This window comes from Apostichopus japonicus, chromosome 4 (assembly GCF_037975245.1).
Source record: "Apostichopus japonicus isolate 1M-3 chromosome 4, ASM3797524v1, whole genome shotgun sequence".
Taxonomy (NCBI): Eukaryota; Metazoa; Echinodermata; class Holothuroidea; order Aspidochirotida; family Stichopodidae; genus Apostichopus; species Apostichopus japonicus.
Window position 1 is genome coordinate 7,515,524 of NC_092564.1, and position 12,897 is coordinate 7,528,420.

The 12,897-nt window shown below is 36.8% G+C and overlaps 1 protein-coding gene across 7 annotated transcripts in view; it reads right to left on the minus strand.

Moving 5' to 3' along the window:
• Positions 1-12,897, minus strand: part of LOC139966319 (uncharacterized) — an 89,663-nt gene that overhangs the window by 49,113 nt on the left and 27,653 nt on the right. For 2 of the 7 annotated variants that reach the window (XM_071969189.1, XM_071969188.1), the window contains exons 17-33: positions 12,395-12,508; positions 11,448-11,552; positions 11,011-11,139; positions 10,543-10,671; positions 9,236-9,352; positions 8,597-8,710; positions 8,033-8,149; positions 6,803-6,907; positions 6,369-6,497; positions 5,901-6,029; positions 5,433-5,561; positions 4,126-4,242; positions 3,448-3,561; positions 2,885-3,001; positions 1,964-2,068; positions 1,524-1,652; positions 1,054-1,182 (exon numbers count right to left, since the gene is read on the minus strand). In XM_071969189.1, the coding sequence (XP_071825290.1) occupies positions 1,054-1,182; positions 1,524-1,652; positions 1,964-2,068; positions 2,885-3,001; positions 3,448-3,561; positions 4,126-4,242; positions 5,433-5,561; positions 5,901-6,029; positions 6,369-6,497; positions 6,803-6,907; positions 8,033-8,149; positions 8,597-8,710; positions 9,236-9,352; positions 10,543-10,671; positions 11,011-11,139; positions 11,448-11,552; positions 12,395-12,508 (2,028 nt within the window). The remainder of the gene's footprint in view (positions 1-1,053; positions 1,183-1,523; positions 1,653-1,963; positions 2,069-2,884; positions 3,002-3,447; positions 3,562-4,125; positions 4,243-5,432; positions 5,562-5,900; positions 6,030-6,368; positions 6,498-6,802; positions 6,908-8,032; positions 8,150-8,596; positions 8,711-9,235; positions 9,353-10,542; positions 10,672-11,010; positions 11,140-11,447; positions 11,553-12,394; positions 12,509-12,897) is intronic. The other 5 variants (XM_071969191.1, XM_071969192.1, XM_071969193.1 and 2 more) reach the window with 5 other exon arrangements.

The window sequence follows — 12,897 nt, forward strand, 5'->3', positions numbered from 1 at the left end:
ACAAGGGAGGTAAACGCGTGACCTAAGAATGACAGAAACCATATGAGGGATATTGAGTTCAATCTCTTCATTGACTAGGCTTGTCTGTATTCTTTATTTTCCCAAAGTGAAAATTCACCTTTTAAAAAGTGTCCAGAATGCTGGCACTTTTAGAGGAATGAATTTCTTTTTTACCATGGAGTGACTCGTGTCACGATTGCTTTAAAAGTACTCAGAGGATGTTCTAAATTTTTAAAACTTGAATTCGCAATCAATCCCTCTGAGCTTGAAGTCGCTTCTCGGATCGGTGACCAACGTAGACACTCTTAAAGAGTATTTGTCACTTACTGAAACGATGAGAAGATTTGTTCTGAGATTAAAGCTTTTTCCAAAAGTAATTCACAAAGAACCGACTAGGCCTGAGGGATGCTAACGCACTTTCCTTTTATAGACTACTAAAGTAAATGCTAACGTACTTTAAAGACCATCGGTTAGCGGTTAACCACTTGGCTTATGAACACCCAAGGCCTCCTCGCTACAAGCATATTTAGAAATCGAATAAGTATTTAATTGTGTTCCAATTTCGACCTGCAACTTCACAAACTATTACCTAGTTTTTGTTACAGGCACGTGTATAAACTGCTGTTATAATTAAACCATTCATGGACATCATGTTTAATGTGGATGTATTCTGTACACGTTACATGCACAACATTCATGAAAACTATTAACGAGTTAAATGAATTTTCAGGCATAAAATACAGTGAATTTTCACTTAGGACTTACGATCATCAATCATCTAACAGAAAGACAAATCTACTGTACATTGACCAGGACCGCCAGATCCAATGAAACCAGCGTTACACTGACAAAGAAAGTTCCCCGACCCGCCATTCAAATATAGTCTATTATCGTCACACATCTCTTTTGTCGTCACAGGCTCCGTAGAAATGACGATTTTAGGAATCTATCATTCACAAATTAAAAAATTTCAATCTCTTGACTTTCATAATATATTCATTTTCTGGTTTCGAATGAGAGTAACAATAAATTGTCTTTTGAATCTTCACCAACCTGCTGTACATTGACCAGGACCGCCAGATCCAGTGAAACCACTGTTACATTGACAAAGAAAGTTCCCTGACCCGTCATTCACACATTCTGCATTATCGTCACATAGATCTGCGTTGTCGTTACAATCCTCTGTTGTGAAATTAATAAAACTCATAACACTTTGAACAAACTCCTTTTATTGTACTTCATGAAAAAGATATCCTTTTCTTTGAGAGGAGTAAAATGTATAACTGATATCTAGTGCGAAATATGCGTTTCGTACTTTACATGTTGTGCATTGACGAGGACCGCCCAACCCGTAGACAACAGCAAATCTTTATGACATCAATACGGCAAAGGAGTATCGAGTTATATGATACACTTATATCATCTGAGAATAGTGTATTGAATTCTTCTTGACTTTCATAATATATTCATTTTCTGGTTTCGAATGAGAGTAACAAAAAATTGTCTTTTGAATCTTCACCAACCTGCTGTACATTGACCAGGACCGCCAGATCCAGTGAAACCACTGTTACATTGACAAAGAAAGTTCCCTGATCCGTCATTCACACATTCTGCATTATCGTCACATAGATCTGCGTTGTCGTTACAATCCTCTGTTGTGAAATGAATAATACTCATAACACTTTGAACAAACGTCTTTTATTGTACTTCATGAAAAAGATATCATTTTCTTTGAAAGGAGTAAAATGTAACTGTTATCTATAGTGCGAAATATATGCGTTTCGTACTTTACATGTTGTGCATTGACGAGGACCGCCCAACCCGTAGACAACAGAAAATCTTTATGACATCAATACAGAAAAGGTGTGTCGAGTTATATGGTACACTTATATCATCTGAGAATAGTTTATTGAGTTTTAATGTTCCCGTTGAATAAAATATTTCATAAACCTGTTCACCATACCTGTGGATACGCACTCAGTTCCGTCACTATACCCGTCTCTGCACGTACAAGTTAAATCTGATTGACAATATTTATTCGTACCGCAAGGTGGTGAACACTGATTGGCTGAAAGATCGGTGAGATACAAGTAGAAACGTTGTTTCTGAGTAAACTTTCCACAAACATTCAAAGTACATGTCTACTTTACGTACTATTTTAATTAAGGAAGAATCAAAAGACCCCGCTCTGCATTTGTTTACCCATAAAACATATCAATCGTCGAATTGACGTTTTATAATAATTATCATCCGAAACTCTCATATATCAAAACCGTGGCATTTTCGTTCATATTGACATATGATCAATATGAACAATCAACCAACCCAAACGATAGTGCAAACATTAGTTTCAAAATAAAGATAACTGCATACGCCGTCGTTTCAAGCGAGTGTCGGCGGTGGGCGTGGAGGACGTGAGGCAGAGTAAAAAAACCTCATGTGAGTCTATATAAATTATTTATGTTTGAGAGAGGGGTTTCTCTTGCTTTGATCGACTACCCCATTGTATGCGAAAAGCGTGGCTTAAATAGTCGCTAAAGTAGTAAACCTTCAGTGTGTCTGCAGCTGTAATCGGTGCAATTGGAAGTAACCAATGGGAAGTAAACTCGACATTCGAAAGATTCTAAGTTGCCCAATCACAATCTCTCTCTTTACCGTTGTTCTATCTGTTGAAGGTTTCTTTTTAAGTAAAACGGAACTTTGCGGTCGTCATTGTGGCCTTTATGTATAAGTAGTAGACAGTAATAATAAAGTAGCAATAATGTGATAGCCTAATTAGACCAAAGACTTCATTGGTAATACATGCCATGTACACTCCCCAACATGCCGTGCGTTCTCATAACCATCCTCAACACCTTCTCACACTCCCATCGTCACTGCTTACCAGAGCATATGATACCGTTTCCACTGTATCCATCGTTGCATTTACAAAGACTATCACCAATCTGATCAATAAAACAGTATCCATCAGCGCTGCACGTGGTGGGTGAACAATCATTCACTGGAAATAAGCAAAGCAATGTGGAATTTGGAACAAAATATCTGCAAAAGTCTTTTGATGTGTTAATACTTTTCGTTTTCTGAGACATCAAGTTTCCTTCTTTATAGAACGATAGTACGGTAATTAATTATATCAAGAATATCAATGTAATTGTTTCTATCCATTTGATTGAAATTCCTTCCGACACTCATCAAAGACAAACAGGAAAACAACTGTTTGGCAGCTTCCAAGGCCAAACCTAGATGTTGTTTCAGTTCCAATTGTGAAACAGAAGATCCAAATTACGATATGGTTGTAGAGGGGATTGGGAAGGTGGAATCAGAGAAAGTAGATTTCGATTAAGCAATGATTAAAACAATTATTGATAACATCAACATTTTAATGTAACTTTAATGTGAGGCGACTAGAATTCCGTTTATATTGACAAACAAATAGAATATTCTTACATGCACAACTAGGAGGTGTTCCACTGAAGCCATCATTACACTCACAGGATAACGCACCAGCGGTATCCATTACACAGTGTCCGTTATCTCCACAATCGGATAGACAAACGTTTTCTATATTAAATATAAAAACAGTGATTTAAAAGTGACTTTAAAGGTAATAGGGTTTCTACCACATTGATGCATGTTAAATAATATCTTGCTGATCACACTTAAAGTTATTTACTGTGGGTTGAACCCCTCCAAACATTTTATAGATATTAAGATGCGTGAATTTCAAAGTGAATCAAATGCGTTGAGGATGACTTTTAAAACACTACCAATGCGCAGGAGCAGTTTTCTACGTACAATCATTGTTCGGAAGTAATATGTGACACAATTTCATCGATGTTTGCATTTTTGTCTAAATTTGCATTTATTATGTTATTTGGTTAAAGATGATTTTTTTTTTCTTTTAAAGTTGAACTTCACAACGCTTTCCGGGCGACTGCATGGATAAATTCTTTATCGAGTTTGGCTAACTTTAACATTGTACATGTTTGCCAAAGTTAGATAACGATTTTGAAGTGACAGTTTACATTGGTCATATAAAGATTCTATTGAATTGCAAGAATTATTTTCAAGTTTTCTCAATTCCTGGCAAATACTGCAAAGATTACGACCTGTAAACTAACATACCCATGCACGTGGCAGCAGAAGTAAATCCAGTTATACAGACGCAAGTTGGCTGGTCGTTTACGTCAACTTCACATTGTTCATTACTTCCACACAAAACATCCGAACATGGATCGGAAACTGAAACATAATGCAGACCATAGCGAATGTAAGAAGAAGACATGCACATAATGTCACTTTCCCGAACCTTTCCTGTTGATTATTACCATTCCCCTACATCTCCTATCCCCAACCACCCAATTCTGCTGCACTGGTGTACAAGGGAGGTAAACGCGTGACCTAAGAATGACAGAAACCATATGAGGGATATTGAGTTCAATCTCTTCATTGACTAGGCTTGTCTGTATTCTTTATTTTCCCAAAGTGACAATTCACCTTTTAAAAAGTGTCCAGAATGCTGGCACTTTTAGAGGAATGAATTTCTTTTTTACCATGGAGTGACTCGTGTCACGATTACTATAAAAGTACTCAGAGGATGTTTTAAATTTTTAAAACTTGAATTCGCAATAAATCCCTCTGAGCTTGAAGTCGCTTCTCGGATCGGTGACCAACGTAGACACTCTTAAAGAGTATTTGTCACTTACTGAAACGATGAGAAGAATTGTTCTGAGATTTAAGCTTTTTCCAAAAGTAATTCACAAAGAACCGACTAGGCCTGAGAGATACTAACGCACTTTCCTGTTATAGACTACTAAAGTAAATGCTAACGTACTTTAAAGACCATCGGTTAGCGGTTAACCACTTGGCTTATGAACACCCAAGGCCTCCTCGCTACAAGCATATTTAGAAATCGAATAAGTATTTAATTGTGTTCCAATTTCGACCTGCAACTTCACAAACTATTACCTAGTTTTTGTTACAGGCACGTGTATAAACTGCTGTTATAATTAAACCATTCATGGACATCATGTTTAATGTGGATGTATTCTGTACACGTTACATGCACAACATTCATGAAAACTATTAACGAGTTAAATGAATTTTCAGGCATAAAATACAGTGAATTTTCACTTAGGACTTACGATCATCAATCATCTAACAGAAAGACAAATCTACTGTACATTGACCAGGACCGCCAGATCCAATGAAACCAGCGTTACACTGACAAAGAAAGTTCCCCGACCCGCCATTCAAATATAGTCTATTATCGTCACACATCTCTTTTGTCGTCACAGGCTCCGTAGAAATGACGATTTTAGGAATCTATCATTCACAAATTAAAAAATTTCAATCTCTTGACTTTCATAATATATTCATTTTCTGGTTTCGAATGAGAGTAACAATAAATTGTCTTTTGAATCTTCACCAACCTGCTGTACATTGACCAGGACCGCCAGATCCAGTGAAACCACTGTTACATTGACAAAGAAAGTTCCCTGACCCGTCATTCACACATTCTGCATTATCGTCACATAGATCTGCGTTGTCGTTACAATCCTCTGTTGTGAAATTAATAATACTCAAAACAATTTGAACAAACGTCTTTTATTGTACTTCATGAAAAAGATATCCTTTTCTTTGAGAGGAGTAAAATGCAACTGTTATCTAGTGCGAAATATGCGTTTCGTACTTTACATGTTGTGCATTGACGAGGACCGCCCAACCCGTAGACAACAGAAAATCTTTATGACATCAATACAGCAAAGGAGTATCGAGTTATATGATACACTTATATCATCTGAGAATAGTGTATTGAATTCTTCTTGACTTTCATAATATATTCATTTTCTGGTTTCGAATGAGAGTAACAATAAATTGTCTTTTGAATCTTCACCAACCTGCTGTACATTGACCAGGACCGCCAGATCCAGTGAAACCACTGTTACATTGACAAAGAAAGTTCCCTGACCCGTCATTCACACATTCTGCATTATCGTCACATAGATCTGCGTTGTCGTTACAATCCTCTGTTGTGAAATTAATAATACTCAAAACAATTTGAACAAACGTCTTTTATTGTACTTCATGAAAAAGATATCCTTTTCTTTGAGAGGAGTAAAATGCAACTGTTATCTAGTGCGAAATATGCGTTTCGTACTTTACATGTTGTGCATTGACGAGGACCGCCCAACCCGTAGACAACAGAAAATCTTTATGACATCAATACAGCAAAGGAGTATCGAGTTATATGATACACTTATATCATCTGAGAATAGTGTATTGAATTCTTCTTGACTTTCATAATATATTCATTTTCTGGTTTCGAATGAGAGTAACAATAAATTGTCTTTTGAATCTTCACCAACCTGCTGTACATTGACCAGGACCGCCAGATCCAATGAAACCACTGTTACATTGACAAAGAAAGTTCCCTGATCCGTCATTCACACATTCTGCATTATCGTCACATAGATCTGCGTTGTCGTTACAATCCTCTGTTGTGAAATTAATAAAACTCATAACACTTTGAACAAACGTCTTTTATTGTACTTCATGAAAAAGATATCCTTTTCTTTGAGAGGAGTAAAATGCAACTGTTATCTAGTGCGAAATATGCGTTTCGTACTTTACATGTTGTGCATTGACGAGGACCGCCCAACCCGTAGACAACAGAAAATCTTTATGAAATCAATACGGAAAAAGTATCGAGTTATATGGTACACTTATATAATCTGAGAATAGTTTATTGAGTTTTAATGTTCCCGTTAAATAAAATATTTCATGAACCTGTTCACCATACCTGTGGATACGCACTCAGTTCCGGCACTATACCCCTCTCTGCACGTACAAGTTAAATCTGATTGACAATATTCATTCGTACCGCAGGGTGGTGAACACTGATTGGCTGAAAGATCGGTGAGATACAAGTAGAAACGTTGTTTCTGAGTAAACTTTCCACAAACATTCAAAGTACATGTCTACTTTACGTACTATTTTAATAAAGAATCAAAAGACCCCGCTCTGCATCTGTTTACCCATAAAACATATCAATCGTCGAATTGACGTTTTATAATAATTATCTCCGAAATTTTCATATATCAAAACCGTGCCATTTTCGTTCAAATTGACATATGAGCAACATGTACAATCAACCAACCCAAACGATAGTGCAAACATAAGTTTCAAAATAAAGATAAGTGGATACGCTGTCGTTTCAAGCGAGTGTCGGTGGTGCGGGTGGAGGACGTGAGGCGGGTGAGAAACCTCTTGTGAGTATTTAATTATAAAACTGATGTTGCCTTTTACAATTTTCTAATCGTTATAAGATTTTACACACATTTATTTTCAGTGTTTACTGAGCATGGATGAGTATATTGATTTGTAACTCAAGACATGTAGTTAATATTGATAAATTCTGATAACAATTGAGTAAACATTTAGGTAACGTTCTAGTTCTGGTCACTAATACCAATTGTTTAATACTCAAACTTTTAAACAGAATAATCTTCTGTAATAACAACGTTTCAGCCAATAGACTTTGAGCAGCATTATCAATCATATTAAAAGTTCAAAATACAAATTCCATGTGTGTGAATTTCATGTTGCTATTTACAGTGTCAGTGTTCAACTCAAATTATTTGAATGATGAAAATGCGAAAAGCATGGCTTCCGTATAGTGACTAAACTAGTAAACCTGCAGCGTGCCTGCAGCTGTAATCGGTGCAATTGGAAGTAACCAATGGGAAGTAAACTCGACATTCGAAAGATTCTAAGTTGCTCAATCACAATCTCTCTCTTTACCTTTGTTCTATCTGTCAAAGGTTTCTTTTTAAGTAAAACGGTACTTTGCCGTCGGCATTACGGCCTTCATGTACAAGTATTAGACAGAAATAATAAAGTAGCAATAATGTGACAACCTAGTTAGACCAAAGACTTCATTGGTAATACATGCCATGTACACTCCCCAACGTGCCGTGCGTTCTCATGACCATCCTCAACACCCTCTCACACTCCCATCGTCACTGCTTACCAGAGCATATGATACCGTTTCCACTGTATCCATCGTTGCATTTACAAAGACTATCACCAATCTGATCAATAAAACAGTATCCATCAGCGCTGCACGTGGTGGGTGAACAATCATTCACTGGAAATAAGCAAAGCAATGTGGAATTTGGAACAAAATATCTGCAAAGGTCTTTTGATGTGTTAATACTTTTCGTTTTCTGAGACATCAAGTTTCCTTCTTTTTAGAACGATAGTACGGTAATTAATTATATCAAGAATATCAATGTAATTGTTTCTATCCATTTGATTGAAATTCCTTCCCACGCTCATCGATGACAAACAGGACAAACAACTGTTTGGCAGCTTCCAAGGCCAAACCTAGATGTTGTTTCAGTTCCAATTGTGAAACAGAAGATCCAAATTACGATATGGTTGTAGAGGGGATTGGGAAGGTGGAATCAGAGAAAGTAGATTTCGATTAAGCAATGATTAAAACAATTATTGATAACATCAAAATTTTAATGTAATTTTAATGTGAGGCGAATAGAACTACGCTAATATTGAAGTACAAATAGAATATTCTTACATGTACAACTAGGAGGTGTTCCACTGAAGCCATCATTACACTCACAGGATAACGCACCAGCGGTATCCATTACACAGTGTCCGTTATCTCCACAATCGGATGGACAAACGTTTTCTTTATTAAATATAAAAACAGTGAATTAAAAGTGACTTTATAGGTAATAGAGTTTCTACCACATTGTATCATGTTAAATAATATCTTGCTGATCACACTTAAAGTTATTTACTGTGGGTTGAACCACTCCAAATTTGTTATAGATATTGAGATGCGTGAATTTCCAAGTGAATAAAATACTTTGAGAGTGACTTTTTAAACACTACCAATGCGCAGGCTCAGTTTTCTACGTACAATCATTGTTCGGAAGTAATATGTGACACAATTTCATCGATGTTTGCATTTTTGTCTGAATTTGCATTTATTATGTTAACTTCACAACGATTTCCGGGCGACTGCGTGGATAAATTCTTTATTGAGTTTGGCTAACTTAACATTGTACATGTTTGCCAAAGTTAGATAATGATTTTGAAGTGACAGTTTAAATTGGACATATAAAGATTCTATTGAATTGCAAGAATTATTTTTAAGTTTTCTCAATTCCTGGCAAATACTGCAAAGATTACGACCTGTAAACTAACATACCCATGCACGTGGCAGCAGAAGTAAATCCAGTTATACAGACGCAAGTTGGCTGGTCGTTTACGTCAACTTCACATTGTTCATTAGTTCCACACAAAACATCCGAACATGGATCGGCAACTGAAACATAATGCAGACCATAGCGAATGTAAGAAGAAGACATGCACATAATGTCACTTTCCCGAACCTTTCCTGTTGATTATTACCATTCCCCTACACCCCCTATCCCCAACCACCCAACTCTGCTGCACTGGTGTACAAGGGAGGTAAACGCGTGACCTATAAGAATGACAGAAACCATATGAGGGATATTGAGTTCAATCTCTTCATTGACTAGGCTTGTCTGTATTCTTTATTTTCCCAAAGTGACAATTCACCTATTAAAAAGTGTCCAGAATGCTGGCACTTTTAGAGGAATGAATTTCTATTTTACCATGGAGTGACTCGTGTCACGATTGCTATAAAAGTACTCAGAGGATGTTTTAAATTTTTAAAACTTGAATTCGCAATAAATCCCTCTGAGCTTGAAGTCGCTTCTCGGATCGGTGACCAACGTAGACACTCTTAAAGAGTATTTGTCACTTACTGAAACGATGAGAAGATTTGTTCTGAGATTAAAGCTTTTTCCAAAAGTAATTCACAAAGAACCGACTAGGCCTGAGAGATGCTAACGCACTTTCCTGTTATAGACTACTAAAGTAAATGCTAACGTACTTTAAAGACCATCGGTTAGCGGTTAACCACTTGGCTTATGAACACCCAAGGCCTCCTCGCTACAAGCATGTTTAGAAATCGAATAAGTATTTAATTGTGTTCCAATTTCGACCTGCAACTTCACAAACTATTACCCAGTTTTCGTTACAGGCACGTGTATAAACTGCTGTTATAATTTGACCATTCATGGACATAGTTAAATGTGGATGTATTCTGTACACGTTACATGCACAATATTCATGAAAACTATTTACGAGTTAAATGAATTTTCAGGCATAAAATACAGTGAATTCTCACTTAGGACTTACGATCATCAATCATCTAACAGAAAGACAAATCTACTGTACATTGACCAGGACCGCCAGATCCAATGAAACCAGCGTTACACTGACAAAGAAAGTTCCCTGACCCGCTATTCAAATATAGTCTATTATCGTCACACATCTCTTTTGTCGTCACAGGCTCCGTAGAAATGACGATTTTAGGAATCTATCATTCACAAATTAAAAAATTTCAATCTCTTGACTTTCATAATATATTCATTTTCTGGTTTCGAATGAGAGTAACAATAAATTGTCTTTTGAATCTTCACCAACCTGCTGTACATTGACCAGGACCGCCAGATCCAGTGAAACCACTGTTACATTGACAAAGAAAGTTCCCTGACCCGTCATTCACACATTCTGCATTATCGTCACATAGATCTGCGTTGTCGTTACAATCCTCTGTTGTGAAATTAATAATACTCATAACACTTTGAATAAACGTCTTTTATTGTACTTCATGAAAAAGATATCCTTTTCTTTGAGAGGAGTAAAATGCAACTGTTATCTAGTGCGAAATATGCGTTTCGTACTTTACATGTTGTGCATTGACGAGGACCGCCCAACCCGTAGACAACAGAAAATCTTTATGACATCAATACAGCAAAGGAGTATCGAGTTATATGATACACTTATATCATCTGAGAATAGTGTATTGAATTCTTCTTGACTTTCATAATATATTCATTTTCTGGTTTCGAATGAGAGTAACAAAAAATTGTCTTTTGAATCTTCACCAACCTGCTGTACATTGACCAGGACCGCCAGATCCAGTGAAACCACTGTTACATTGACAAAGAAAGTTCCCTGACCCGTCATTCACACATTCTGCATTATCGTCACATAGATCTGCGTTGTCGTTACAATCCTCTGTTGTGAAATGAATAATACTCATAACACTTTGAACAAACGTCTTTTATTGTACTTCATGAAAAAGATATCCTTTTCTTTGAGAGGAGTAAAATGTAACTGTTATCTATAGTACGAAATATGCGTTTCGTACTTTACATGTTGTGCATTGACGAGGACCGCCCAACCCGTAGACAACATCAAATCTTTATGACATCAATACGGAAAAGGTGTGTCGAGTTATATGGTACACTTATATCATCTGAGAATAGTTTATTGAGTTTAATGTTCCCGTTAAATAAAATATTTCATAAACCTGTTCACCATACCTGTGGATACGCACTCAGTTCCGTCACTATACCCGTCTCTGCACGTACAAGTTAACTCTGATTGACAATATTCATTCGTACCGCAGGGTGGTGAACACTGATTGGCTGAAAGATCGGTGAGATACAAGTAGAAACGTTGTTTCTGAGTAAACTTTCCACAAACATTCAAAGTACATGTCTACTTTACGTACTATTTTAATTAAGGAAGAATCAAAAGACCCCGCTCTGCATTTGTTTACCCATAAAACATATCAATCGTCGAATTGACGTTTTATAATAATTATCATCCGAAACTCTCATATATCAAAACCGTGGAATTTTCGTTCAAATTGACATATGATTAATATGTACAATCAACCAACCCAAAACGATAGTGCAAACATTAGTTTCAAAATAAAGATAACTGCATACGCTGTCGTTTCAAGCGAGTGTCGGCGGTGGGCGTGGAGGACGTGAGGCGGAGTAAAAAAACCTCATGTGAGTATTCAATTTGCATCACCGTGTCCTATATAAATTATTTATGTTTGAGAGAGGGGTTTCTCTTGCTTTGATCGACTACCCCATTGCATGCGAAAAGCATGGCTTCCGTATAGTGACTAAATTAGTAAACCTGCAGCGTGCCTGCAGCTGTAATCGGTGCAATTGGAAGTATCCAATGGGGAGTAAACTCGACATTCGAATGATTCTAAGTTGCTCAATCACAATCTCTCTCTTTACCGTTGTTCTATCTGTTGAAGGTTTCTTTTTAAGTAAAACGGTACTTTGCGGTCGGCATTGCGGCCTTTATATACAAGTAGTAGACAGTAATAGTAAAGTAGCAATAATGTGATAGCCTAATTAGACCAAAGACTTCAGCCGTAATACATGCCATGTACACTCCCCAACGTGCCGTGCGTTCTCATAACCATCCCCTTCACCCCTCTCACACTCCCATCGTCACTGCTTACCAGAGCATATGATACCGTTTCCACTGTATCCATCGTTGCATTTACAAAGGCTATCACCAATCTGATCAATAAAACAGTATCCATCAGCGCTGCACGTGGGTGAACAATCATTCACTGGAAATAAGCAAAGCAATGTGGAATTTGGAACAAAATATCTACAAAGGTCTTTTGATGTGTTAATACTTTGGGGTTACTGAGACAACAAGTTTCCCTTTTTTATAGAATGATAGCCTTTAGTTATACTGAAAGGATTAATCTACTTTATTGTATCAATAGTTCTTGAAAAGTGGTACCGACTCAATAAAGACAAAATCATACTTGATCAAACCCAGATGTTGTATTAGTCACTGCCTTTTAGAAACGCAAGTCGTGCGTTAATGTTTTGAAACAATAAACATCCTTGGAAAGGTTAAGACTCTGTATAAATTTAAGTAAACTTCGAATGATTAGTATTTCAATTGTAATCAAGAAGTGTAATACAAAGCAGTCAATCTTTCGTTCCT